Source organism: Anguilla rostrata, chromosome 12 (assembly GCF_018555375.3).
Source record: "Anguilla rostrata isolate EN2019 chromosome 12, ASM1855537v3, whole genome shotgun sequence".
NCBI lineage: Eukaryota > Metazoa > Chordata > Actinopteri > Anguilliformes > Anguillidae > Anguilla > Anguilla rostrata.
The window spans coordinates 10,152,156-10,164,241 of NC_057944.1; the positions used below are offsets into that span (position 1 = coordinate 10,152,156).

A 12,086-nucleotide genomic window follows, 5' to 3' on the forward strand; every position below is an offset into this window, starting at 1 on the left:
GTATTCTAGGCTGTGACGTAACAATGAATCAATCAAACACTGCGTGTCAATCACAGCACAACCAGAACAATATTGGGTTTCATACAATAAACATAATGATTTGAGTTTTACCTCTTAATCGACTGCATACAAACGTCAAAGAAAAGCCTTCACAATTAAAGAAGGAACAAATAGCTTCATTAACATTCTTGCACACTCTTAAAAATGAGTTTAAGCTCATGGTACACACAAGCAAAATTCCAAAATGGCAAAACGGTGAAGCTTTCTGCAGAAATGCCGGGCTGTGTGATTCTTCTCTACAGTAGCAGAGATTGCTCAAACCACAGCTAAGCACAAGAGTATAGTGAATGTCCTATGTCCAGAACGTTTGCCTAGAAGAAACCCTGAATATGTGTGCTGTTGATAGAATCTTTTATGACAGTGGCATTCTGTTTCTTATGTTACCAGGGCAATAGAATTATGATACTGTGACATCATAACATCAAAATCAAATCAAAAACTATTTAATAAACAGGAGTTTAGAGTCAGAGACCACTCTCTTTCTGTGTGAATTTTTAAAAATATTCTAAACAGGTTCCCGTTCTAATGAGCAGTGGGACAGACAGAATGAGCAGCACGCTCTACCCCAGGAGCTTTAGAGCTGTTCTCTCCGTCTCCCCCCCTTCGTTTGCCCGTGGGGTCTCTGAAACTGTCTGCAGCGACAGCACACATATTGGTGATTGTTTGTTCGGGGAAGTGTAACTGTAGCCGGAGGAGGCTTTTAAATCTCAGAACGGGAGACAGTGCTGAGCGTTAATGAATCTTATCGCGCAGCATCATTGCTTTCCTTACTGCACGATTTTTCTTTAGGGGGGGTGGTGTGGGGTGTGGGGGCGGGAAGGGGAAGGGGGGGGGGGGTGAAAACCCTTACACGGCGATCGTACAGATGGTGCAAAGCCGTGGGAGGACAGCAAACATCCTCTCGCTGAGACAGGATGTTATGTTTGTTGTGTTTCAAACACACCCTGTCCCCTACGTGTCAGGGTATCAAAAATCACAGCAATCAGCACCTATCTTATTTTTTGCTTAGGGTACATATTAATACAATAACTGCATTACAATAATACTCAAAATCCCCCCCCCCTTCCCCCCATTTCCACCAGTCACAGGGATTAGGGAACCCAAAAACATGACTCAGGGGTACTTCTGTTATCACACACCAGCAGGCCGCTTTGTGGCTCAGGAAAATCATTTCAAGAGCCCTCTTCAGAACGAGAGAGAGAACATCTCTGCTAGGAGGGCGGCCAGGCATGTACTCTCTGAGTCGGTGGCTTGCAGACAGAGAAAGGGGTCCGTAAAGCTCCAGCCGGTTGAGCGGCAAGCCGACAGTCTTCTGTTCGCCTCGGTCCTCACAAGGTCTTTCCTTTCTGCCTCTACTGACAGAACCGCTGTCGTTCTTAGCTTAACTAGCCTCCCCTCTATCTACCAAACTGAAAATCAAAAATTGACATTTTAATTTAGCTGCCAACCTTATCTGAGGTTAAATATTCATTCAGTCCAGGCCAAAGAAAGATGGAGTCACCGGTTTTTCTCTTTTTTAATTATGGAGTTTTTCAATTTCGCCGTGAGAATGCGTTACCCATTTTAAAACATTTAGATAACACATCTAAATTTATTTAGGGAACTAATCACAGTCCCAGATGCTACGGTACATAGTTTAATGTTTATGGCAGTATTTCCTCTTTTTTTTAAATTCATGTTTAGTTCTTTTTTTGGTGTTTGTGCAATTGTAATCAAAAAATACCCCACCTCTGCACTGTATATTACTGTCCTAATCATAATTAATATCATTCATGTGGTTTGCCGCTTGTCCAGTCATTCACTGCTTACTCTGCCAGTGAAGCTGAAGGAAGCTGTCCCCTGACCTGCGCAGTAAAATGTCCAGTGTTGAATCAACTCTTACAGAGTACACGGCCCCTATTGGACTCATATGGACTCTGTTAGAGTTGAATTAACACTGATCATTCCACTGTCTCTGAACAGCGCGTTGCTCTTTCCAGGCAGACTGGCGGGAGGCGTTGTAAACCGAACGCCAGCACTTTTTGAAAATGTTTTTTTTTTTCTGCTGACGGGATTAAAGTTCCACATATGCTAATGTTCGCCCTTGATGTTTTCCGTGCTGCGCGCCACAGCTCAAAACATTCTTCGTTAAACCTTTATTCTTCTCTTCCTGCCCGTGTAAACTATAGCAGAGGGCCTTGTGTTTTAAAGTTTAAAAAAAAAAAACTGCTTACTTCTTTCATTTACGCAGCAGCAGATGAGGGCGATGATGAGTAGCACGAGCAGTGGGATGGTCAACACGGACACCACAACCGCTATCAGCACCGTCTGGTCGTCTCCCCCAGGACCTGCGAGCGAACAAACTGGGGTTGTTAAATCATTTCAGAGGTGCGTGCAGTGACGAACGCTTCGAGAATAAAAAGACCCAGTCCGGTCCATTATCCACCCCCTCGCGGTCCACTTTTGTAGGCACCTTTTTTTGCAGTTTCCTTCTGATTTTACCGAGGATTTTACTCCCCAAAAAGTAGTTTGGCTCTCTCCCACTGCCATCACGCACTTGTGGGCAGAGGAGGAAAGTCCGGGGGTCAGAAAGCAGAAGTCCTGCCGTGCGTTTCTTCCACCCATGCACTCAGCCCGCTGATTTCATTGCATTGCAGGCATTTTATCCAGAGCAACTTGCACAACATTTTACACAGCAATTTCACTAACAACCTCCTGGTTGAGGAATTGCACTAATTAGTCTAGGTGATTGGAACAAAAAATACTGGGGAGGAATTTTACATTTCTGAACCTGCCTTGGCTCTCTGAGGACATGTGGGCAGCACAAATGTGTATCAGAAATGATTTCCTGCATAATCTACCCTCCTGAAGTGGGTGCGCTGGGGCGTGTGGATTGGCAAGAGGAGCGGAGGCGGGCTCGCTCTCACCGACGGTGAGGAAGACGCGGTGGGTTTTGGGCGCGGGGAGGGCGGGCACGGAGGCCTGGCACTGCACCCACGTGTCCACCACGGCGAGGACGTCCAGGGTGCTGGTGGACCGGAACAGGCCGTCGGGCGCGGCGGCGTGGCTGGTGGTGTAGTTGTTCACTTCCTGGTTCACCGCTAACGCCCAGGTTAACGTCGGCGCGGGGTACCAGTCGGAGGCCTGGCACCGAAAGCGCACGCGCCCGCCCTTCCGCCCGGTGACGTTTCCGCCGTCGATGACCACGGTCCCTGCCACTGCAGGGAAATAAAGACGGTTAGGCCACGTATGACGTTGGGTTTTTCACCATTTCGTTGGCAAGGTAGTGCTTTACAGTATGATATCATTGTTAAAAGATTCATGGTTTTAGCCTCTTCATAACACGAGCCAAACATGAATATGGTAGGCGTTAATCCAGCTCTGCTATTGAGTACCTCTAAACTAAGTTTACTTCTGCTCCTAACAATGGAGGTGATATTTGTAGTCAAGTAATTCCTTGATAATCTCCACCTTCAGGTAAAAAATTTTCCATACAACAAAACCACATTGCATCGTGCTGATTTCTGCTTGAAATTGGAACTGCTTCTAAGAATGTAGATTTCAACTGTAAGGCTTCAACAATCATTATCTATATAGACATCAAGATTTTCAATCAATGATTTCCAATAAATGTCACAGATTGCATTCAAACTTAAAATTAAAAAGAGCTCAATCTTTGTGGCATTCTGTAGCCATGCTGGGCCTCTGGCCCCCAATTGTTTGGGTGTTCTGTGTTTCCTCCAGAAGGTAATACAGTTATAAAACTTTCTTGGGAGAGAAAACTGCAGGGCATCTCTGGTTTATACACACTGGCAAGACCCTCAATGTGACTCTAATTGCCCCAAAGATGTTTCCTTTGATGTTTGAGTAGGGCAAAACAGGGCTAGAGAGAGAGAGAGAGCATTCCTACAGTCAAACAGAGCAAGTTTGCCAGATCAAATTATATTGCCTGTCTCTCAAAGGCAATAACCAAAGCTAAATATCAGATACCACATGCCAGCATGACCATTTGAATTCAGTTTTTAAAAACAGCGTGGGATTTTCCAATATGCAATTGGTGTTGACTTGCAGAGTAATGCTTGTATAATTTTTACATAAACGGACTAAGTTCATTAGCTTGAAAATGCTGCTTGAGTACCTAAGACTGTTCAGTAGATGAACTATGCCAAAGAATTAATTGACCTAAAAATATGCGAACAGCTGACAGTCTAATTTTGAAAGATGTGACCCCTTTCTCCCCAGCAATGGTTCTCCCAATCCTCCAGTCTCAATTATCCCCAATAATAAGGTTTAACTGCCATTTATGTTATAAAGAATAATGATGGCTTTTTTGTATCTTTGCAGCATTGTCTAGATCTGCTGCAAGAGGGCTTTTCTGAGGGAGTGAATCTCACCTTAATAACTGCTGTCATTTTTATTTTTTTTCACTGGGACCCTTGGCAGGAAAATTGGTGCTCTGCAGACACAATTTAAGGGGCCCTAAAAGATTAAATTTTTGCACGTGGGGCAGCACATCATAAACAATGGTTTTCTGTGGAGGCTCTGTGGTGGCATGTTAGAGAGGATCACAGCTAGAACCATCGGTCTTTTGCCTTGCTATCCATCAAAGCTGTGCAACCAATACCCATAGGTGGGCGGGTTCTCTCAGCAGAACAAAACCAGTGCTAGCTCTGCTTTTTGGCACCTTCTCTATTGCCAACTCGCCATACCCCAACAAATGTAGTTGTGGCGGGAAACGCTTTTTTAAATGCAATTCATCCATTGCCTTGCATTCATTCAGCAGCTGTTCTTTTCCAGAGGGACGTACAGTACAGGAGGCAACTTTTCCTCTCTGTAGGACCATAGCGTCTGGGATGGTGTAGCCAAACACCATCGCTGACGGTTCAAACGCGTGGACAGGCTTCCCGTCGATGTCCCTTTCACAGAAAACTAAGGTCGCGGTGAAAAAGGCACAAGACTAATATAAGCAAGTCTTTCAGTGGCGCACGCTTGCAGTGGGAGTGTGCTGAGGGGTTTGTAATCGCGCGTGCAGAGTAGACCAATGGGTGCGCATGTATTTGCACACATTTGCATGCACGGTACCGTCTCTGCGGATCGACATCTGATAATTAAACGCAAGCGTGAGACTGGACTGTTGGCATTTCGCGGCAATTTGTGGCCATCGCCTCCCCTCCCCTCCCCCCCACCCCCATAAATTTGAACCCAGGTGCCACAGATCATGGTCAGAGATGCTGACGGTCAGCGGCCGGGCTTCGCGGTTAATTAAAGGGGGGGGGCTGTCAGCCCGGAGAGATCCTCCGCATCTACGGCCGAGCGCTTTATCCGCCGTATGCTGTATGCTTCTGCTAATGGCGCTGCATGCGTGTCAGGGGGAATTTGTAGCACCGTCGATAAAAAGGCCCCCTCTCCGTAAAATACATTAAAGCCAATGGGTCAATGGCTTCGCTCCCTCTTCCGCATGGTTTCAGCTGAGCTGTCATTTTTTGAAGAGGCCAGAGGGGAATTAGCTCAGTAAGCATAAAGCAAAACTACTTCTGGCGGGGGGCGGGAGGTCGAGAGACTTTGCGTGTGGTCATAAGCACATTTGTTATGTCTTTCAGTAGAATCGCAAAGTTCTAAGAGTAGTTTGCGCTCTTCGCATAGTCATGAGTAGCATAATTCAGGTTCTCAGGTCATAAAAACAAATGCAGGAAAAAAAATTAAAGAAATCCTGACATAAAAAATCCATAAAAGAAAAAAATCCAAAACAAAGGTATAATGATGCAAAAGACCTCTTTCTCTTCTCCCCTCCCCCCTTCTCTCCCTCAGTCTGTCTCCCCTTCTTCCACGACCCCTCTGTTCATCTCTCTCAATTTCTTTTTTCCTTCTTTCGGTAGTATCACACCATAACTAATCCACACACGGCCTGTACAGTCCGAGTGGATAGACGCATTTGAATATATTTATTAGGAAATATTAAGTCACTTTAAAATAATGTTGACAAAACATTTATTTGTATTGAGTTTTAGGAGATGAGAGTAGAGATGGTTAAGGATGATTTGGTTTCTTTTTAAGGTTGGTTCTTGTTACAGATGAAGGTTTTTAAATTGAGTTTTAGGAGATGAGAGTAGAGATGGTTAAGTATGATTGGGTTTCTTTTTTAAGATCCTTGTTAAAGCTGAAGGCTCACCACTTTACCACATATTTTGACTGAACCTTTTTCATTTGGGCCAATTAGTGGTGGCCAGTTTTTTGCTTTGCTTACTGACTGTGAGCAGCTCCATGGGGGGTCCACATAATTGGCCCTGGAGAAATGACCTCTTCTGGATGATTGGCTGCCTGTGGTCTGTCCTCTTCTGGATCATTGGCTGCCTGTAGTCTGTCCTCTTCTGGATGATTGGCTGCCTGTAGTCTGTCCTCTTCTGGATGATTGGCTGCCTGTAGTCTGTCCTCTTCTGGATGATTGGCTGCCTGTAGTCTGTCCTCTTCTGGATGATTGGCTGCCTGTAGTCTGTCCTCTTCTGGATCATTGGCTGCCTGTAGTCTGCCCTCTTCTGGATCATTGGCTGCCCGTAGTCTGTCCTCTTCTGGATGATTGGCTGCCTGTAGTCTGTCCTCTTCTGGATGATTAGCTGGTCTGTCTGCTCCAGCTGCGCATGAATTGTCCTCCAATTACACGTCTTAGCTGGTGACTGCAGAGAGAAAGAGACTGGTGGCTGACAGGACACTCTTCACAGGAGAGCACATGCCTGTGTGTGCTCTTCTAAGGCCATGGAGGACACAGCAGCGGCGAGGCAGGTCTACAGTTATGAATGGGAATTCCAGATTTGAAGGAAAAGAGAAAAACCACAAGTTGAAAACTGATTTTAAAATATTATGTTCCGAGTGTAATTTGATGTGCTTAAATATTTTAAAAACTGGACTGGATTCTAGTCCATCAACAACTATTTGAGAGGATTCATTTGTTTAAAAAGAGGCCGTTTGCAACAGTAAGACAGTAAATATTGCTGAAAGCTCAGATGGGTATCTCCCTCTGCTTAGTAAGCTTTTGCCCAATCTTTCCCGAGAGCCACAGAGCCTCAGAATCCACAAAATCTCCATTTGGATTTCTCAGATAAGGCTACTCCGGCGATGCATAATAAAATAAACGAGGAAAGAACAAAAGAAAGCCGGCATTTTAATGTTCAGATCAAAGGCGTCATGGACATCACAAACCTATGCGTGTTCAGCCTTACTCAACTACCCTTCAGACACATGAACTCGTTTGGTGTTTTGTGTGTTTTTGTAAATTCTACCCTGATGCCCATTTTTTTCCTTATTTAGATAGTAGAGTCCCACTTCCTCATTCACAATCTCACCTCATCAATGCAGCATCCAGTTCAGGAGAGTGCAGGAAAGCGCATTGATTCTTTTCCCTCTGTGGTCCCCCCAGAGCTGGGCGTATATTTCACATGCCGTATAAGGTAGGCTGCAGCCACCTGATCGATTGAACTTCACACATGCACAATGAGAGGGGGGCAGTCCTGCTATCTCTCCTCTCTACAGTCATCCCCCTCTCTGCTCTGCAGTCATCCCCCTCTCCTCTCTACAGTCATCCCCCTCTCCTCTCTACAGTCAGCCCTCTCCTCTCTACAGTCATCCCCCTCTCCGCTCTGCAGTCATCCCCCTCTCCTCTCTACAGTCATCCCCCTCTCTCTACAGTCATCCCCCTCTCCTCTCTACAGTCATCCCCCTCTCTCTCTCTACAGTCACCCCCTCTCCTCTCTGCAGTCAGTCCCTTCTCCTCACTACAGTCAGGCCCCTCTCCTCTCTACAGTCATCCCCCTCTCCTCTCTACAGTCACCCCCTCTCCCTCTGCAGTCATCCCCTCTCCTCTCTCAGTACCCCCAGTCACCCCCTCTCCTCTCTACAGTCATCCCCCTCTCCGCTCTACAGTCATCCCCCTCTCCTCTCTACAGTCATCCCTCTCTCCTCTCTACAGTCATCCCCCTCTCCGCTCTGCAGTCATCCCCCTCTCCTCTCTACAGTCAACCCCCTGAGTCATGCCAAATTACCGCAGTGCCTGTGCAGGCAGACTGCAAGCACCCAATTGGCAAAAATGAGTTAATTATGCGCAGCACCCGAGAGACTCTGATATAATCTGCACCGTCAGACCCAGGATTCGATAAACACCACAGGGCATATCAGTGCACCAAAAGAAACAGCCCCAGCTGGGGTCCCACAACTTCAGCCTTCTGTTCGACCTTTCATTTTAATAACAAATTACATGCTTCAACATTCATTTTATTCATTGACGTATACTGGGACTGTTTATGTAACTTACATTGCTGAAGGATTAATCTAAACCACGCTTGAGATTTGAACACCTAACCTCCCGGTCTTGACGAAACTTAAACTTGGTGCCCAGCTTGGGGCTGCACATGTCTAATTCCCACCCTAATTTGCAGTATTCAATTATGTGCAACCACAGCCATGTACATGTGCAGACACTACTACCGAACACTACTGTAGACATCAGCGGTTCTCTGAAACACGTGGTGTCACTGGCTGCTTCTTTTAACACCACAGACAATGGCAACGCTCTCACAGGGTGGAGTCGGAGGAAGACCTTTCACATGTAGTTTTAGCATGCAGTCCACTGGCACCCCATCAACCAGCGAGAGTCACTGGACGTCAATGAAACGTGGAGGCTTAACTGACATACTCCTCCGATGTCCTCGGTGATGCAATCGCCAATTGCACATCACCCTATATAGCCAGTGGCTACAGTCAGCACTAGCACGGTCTGGATTCGATCTGAAGCCATCTGCATTTAAATTCACATTCATGGTTTCATTTCAAATCCCGTGTGCAGGAGTACAAACAAAACCACAAAAACTGTGTCACTATCAAAATACTTACACACTGCACTGTATGTGTTGGGAAAAAGTCCCCAGTAACATCAAAGTGCTTATTGTTGGCAATATGGCAGCATTATTGGTGGATGATAAGCTTCACCATTTATAAATTTATACAGTATCATATTGTAGCTCAAAATGTAATGGATATATTGTGTGACATTTTTTATTATCATATTTTGGTAAAATGGGTGAAATATACAGCATATTTTTAGACATTGTTGTGTTTTGTTAGGGTCATCACCTGCAAATTATGAAATATTTGTTTTGCTCTGGCAGGTGTAACTATATGATGATGCACGTTAAGTCATAAATATATCCAAAAAACACATTGAAGGACTGCAAAAAGGAAATGTGCACAAACCTTGGACAGACAGAGTTGCTGTTTGTCTCCCAATGTTCTGGAAGTCACAGGTGACGTCACCTGTGTGGTTGCGCGTCACGTTCCAGATCACGAGCTCCCACACCGTGGAGCGGGTGGTCGTGCGGTTTGTGACGGTAAAGCTGACGCTGTTGGAGAGGGTGCCGTGTTTTGCCGAAACGGTTATCACCGCCCTGTCGTTGAGGAACCAGCTCATGACCACCCAGGGCGCGGCCGTGCTGCAGTTGAACCTCGCTTGGGCGCCGTGCAGTACGGCCAAGCTTGGAGGACTGAGCTGGACCTGGCCCAACCCTGCTGGACACCAGAGAGAACAAGGGCCTTAAGGACTGCCAACAACTGCCAATCATCGACACACAAACACACATACACACACAAGCATGCATGTACACACACACACAAAAACACACACACACACACACACACAAACAAACACACACACACACATACAAAGTAATATGACAGGTTCTGATGTTCTGATGATCTTTGGCCAAATAATTTGCATTTATCTCACAGTAAAAAACAGACAGTGACCTCTTGGATCACCGCATGTGGCTGAGGCTAGAAAGCGTTGCCGTTTTCCAACCAGGGAATTCTGGGAAACTTTGTTTGCTGGACTGGGGACAGAAACCAAGGCCTCTTCACAACAGCAACCTCACTGTAATGTTCTAGAGTGCTGAGTGTCAGTGAGCATGTGGATGTCTAGTGACCTCACTGTAATATTCTGGAGTGCAGAGGTGTCAGTGAGCATGTGGATATCTAGTGACCTCACTGTAATGTTCTAGAGTGCAGAGGTGTCAGTGAGCATGTGAATATGTAGTGACCTCACTGTAATGTTCTAAATGGTAAATGGTAGTGGGCATGGATATATGCTATCAAGCCTACATGTATGCTCTAGAGTGAGAGGTGTAGTGGTTAGGTGTCTTGCTCAGTAATGTTCTAGACAGAGGGCGTGAGTGTGAATATGTAGTGACCTCACTGTAATGTTCTAGAGTGTAGAGGTATCAGTGAGCATGTGAATATGTAGTGACCTCACTGTAATGTTCTAGAGTGTAGAGGTGTCAGTGAGCATGTGAATATCCGGGACAGACGGTGATGTCATTCCCTGCGGCTTGGTACTGGTGTAATTCTGCAATGGGCATTGAACTGGAGACTTAGCCCTGCCAGCAACAAGAGATACAGCACCAGAGATATAGCGCGCTGAGCTAAAGAAAGACCCGCAGCCATGGGATCCAATCACAGTCATATTTAAATGCAAATAAGGTTAACTGTGAATGAGGTGGTGGACCGGCAAGGGAAGTGGGGGGGGGGGCTTTTGTGGACCTCGGGGTGGGGGGGGGGGGGGAGTGCAGGGTGGTTGCTCACAGATCACAGACCGGGGGTGGTTCAGATGCGAGGTGATTATAAACTAACAGTATAATTATTCAATCAATTATTCAAACTGTTATACCATTATACTGTCCACAAACCAGACCATGTAAAAATAATCTCAACAAATGTCAAGTTACTGATGCATACAAAGCACTGTCTCAAAGTCGTTAATTAAAACTGGCTAAATCTTGGCCTGGTCAAGGCCAAGTTACAACAAACAATATTGGCTATGTTAGCTAGCACATGGCTTAAACAAGCTCTATTCCAAAGCAATGCTACCCATACCTGCCATCCCAATGTGAAAACCGGATATTCCGGTCAATAAACGGGCATCTGGCACTAATCCCATGGCTGTGGACCTTGACCTTTAGCTCAGTGCACTATACCCATCTCTGGTTGTCTACAGGGCCAGGGCTGTAGTTCAACGCCCACCACAGATTTACACCATTTACATAAACACCAAGGCGATTAGAAGAGTACACAAACACAGGTTGTACAAGTGCCATCTAGATTTGTGCAGCAGAGGGGCCCGGGGGAAGAACGTAATTCAAAGGGACATCAAGGTTTATTGCGAAGACAAACGCAGCTGTTCAAATTTGGGAGCTGCTGCAATAAGCACTGTCTACTGCTGCTGTGATGATAAAAAAAAAAATTAATAAATTAAAAACCCTGCCTAGGCCGAGGCTGCACATTATGCCCTTAATTACTTTCAAAGGAGAGAGGCTGTGATTAAGAAAAGATGGAAGCGTAACACTGGAGCATCAGTAACTGGGGAGGTGATAAATAGGCGGACCAGCATGTGTTACGTTTTAATCTCCCCCCACCCTTCCTCTGCGCCTCTCTCTTTAATTCCAGCTCTCTAATTAATTTTCATAATCACACCAACGTGGCGGGAGGAATATCAATGGGTTCCGTTTTACGGTCGAGGGAGGAGTAGATGGGAGCTTGGCCCAGGGGAAAGATACTGTTACCTTCTCTGTGCGGAGAAAAATAATATCTAATATTACCCACACTATTATTTGAAGACTACATTTTATTCATGTGCCCAAACATTTTTATAGCTTGGAGAGAAAAATTGTCCATCTTGAGCATTTCATTAGAAAGAGCATATTTCATTTATCAGAAAAACTGACCACGGGAACAGTGATCAAGTCTGGGAAATGTAGGCATATTAAAGATCTATTATTTAAAGAGTGACTGAGCTGGGGGGATTTTTTAGCTGAAGCAGTTATGTTGACATAGCAATAGAATAAGTCAGGTTAACTTCATTGTCCACATACAATGGAAATTTCCCTTAGATTTCACTAAAGAATTACAGTATACACCAGACCTGGGTCAAATCCTCAAGATTTTTCAACAACAAAAAAAACTTTCCTAATGAAGTTAAAGGTGAGCTATTACACCATTCCATAAATGAGTAT

The 12,086-nt window shown here is 45.4% G+C and overlaps 1 protein-coding gene across 1 annotated transcript in view; it reads right to left on the minus strand.

Annotated features, from left to right (window-relative positions):
• The window catches only part of igsf5b (immunoglobulin superfamily, member 5b), a 22,756-nt gene extending 11,799 nt beyond the window's left edge, over nt 1-10,957 (minus strand). The window contains exons 1-4 of the mRNA XM_064303272.1: nt 10,951-10,957; nt 9,280-9,588; nt 2,967-3,257; nt 2,274-2,387 (exon numbers count right to left, since the gene is read on the minus strand). Of these exons, the coding sequence (XP_064159342.1) occupies nt 2,274-2,387; nt 2,967-3,257; nt 9,280-9,588; nt 10,951-10,957 (721 nt within the window). The remainder of the gene's footprint in view (nt 1-2,273; nt 2,388-2,966; nt 3,258-9,279; nt 9,589-10,950) is intronic.
• Nucleotides 10,958-12,086: the final 1,129 nt, after the last annotated feature.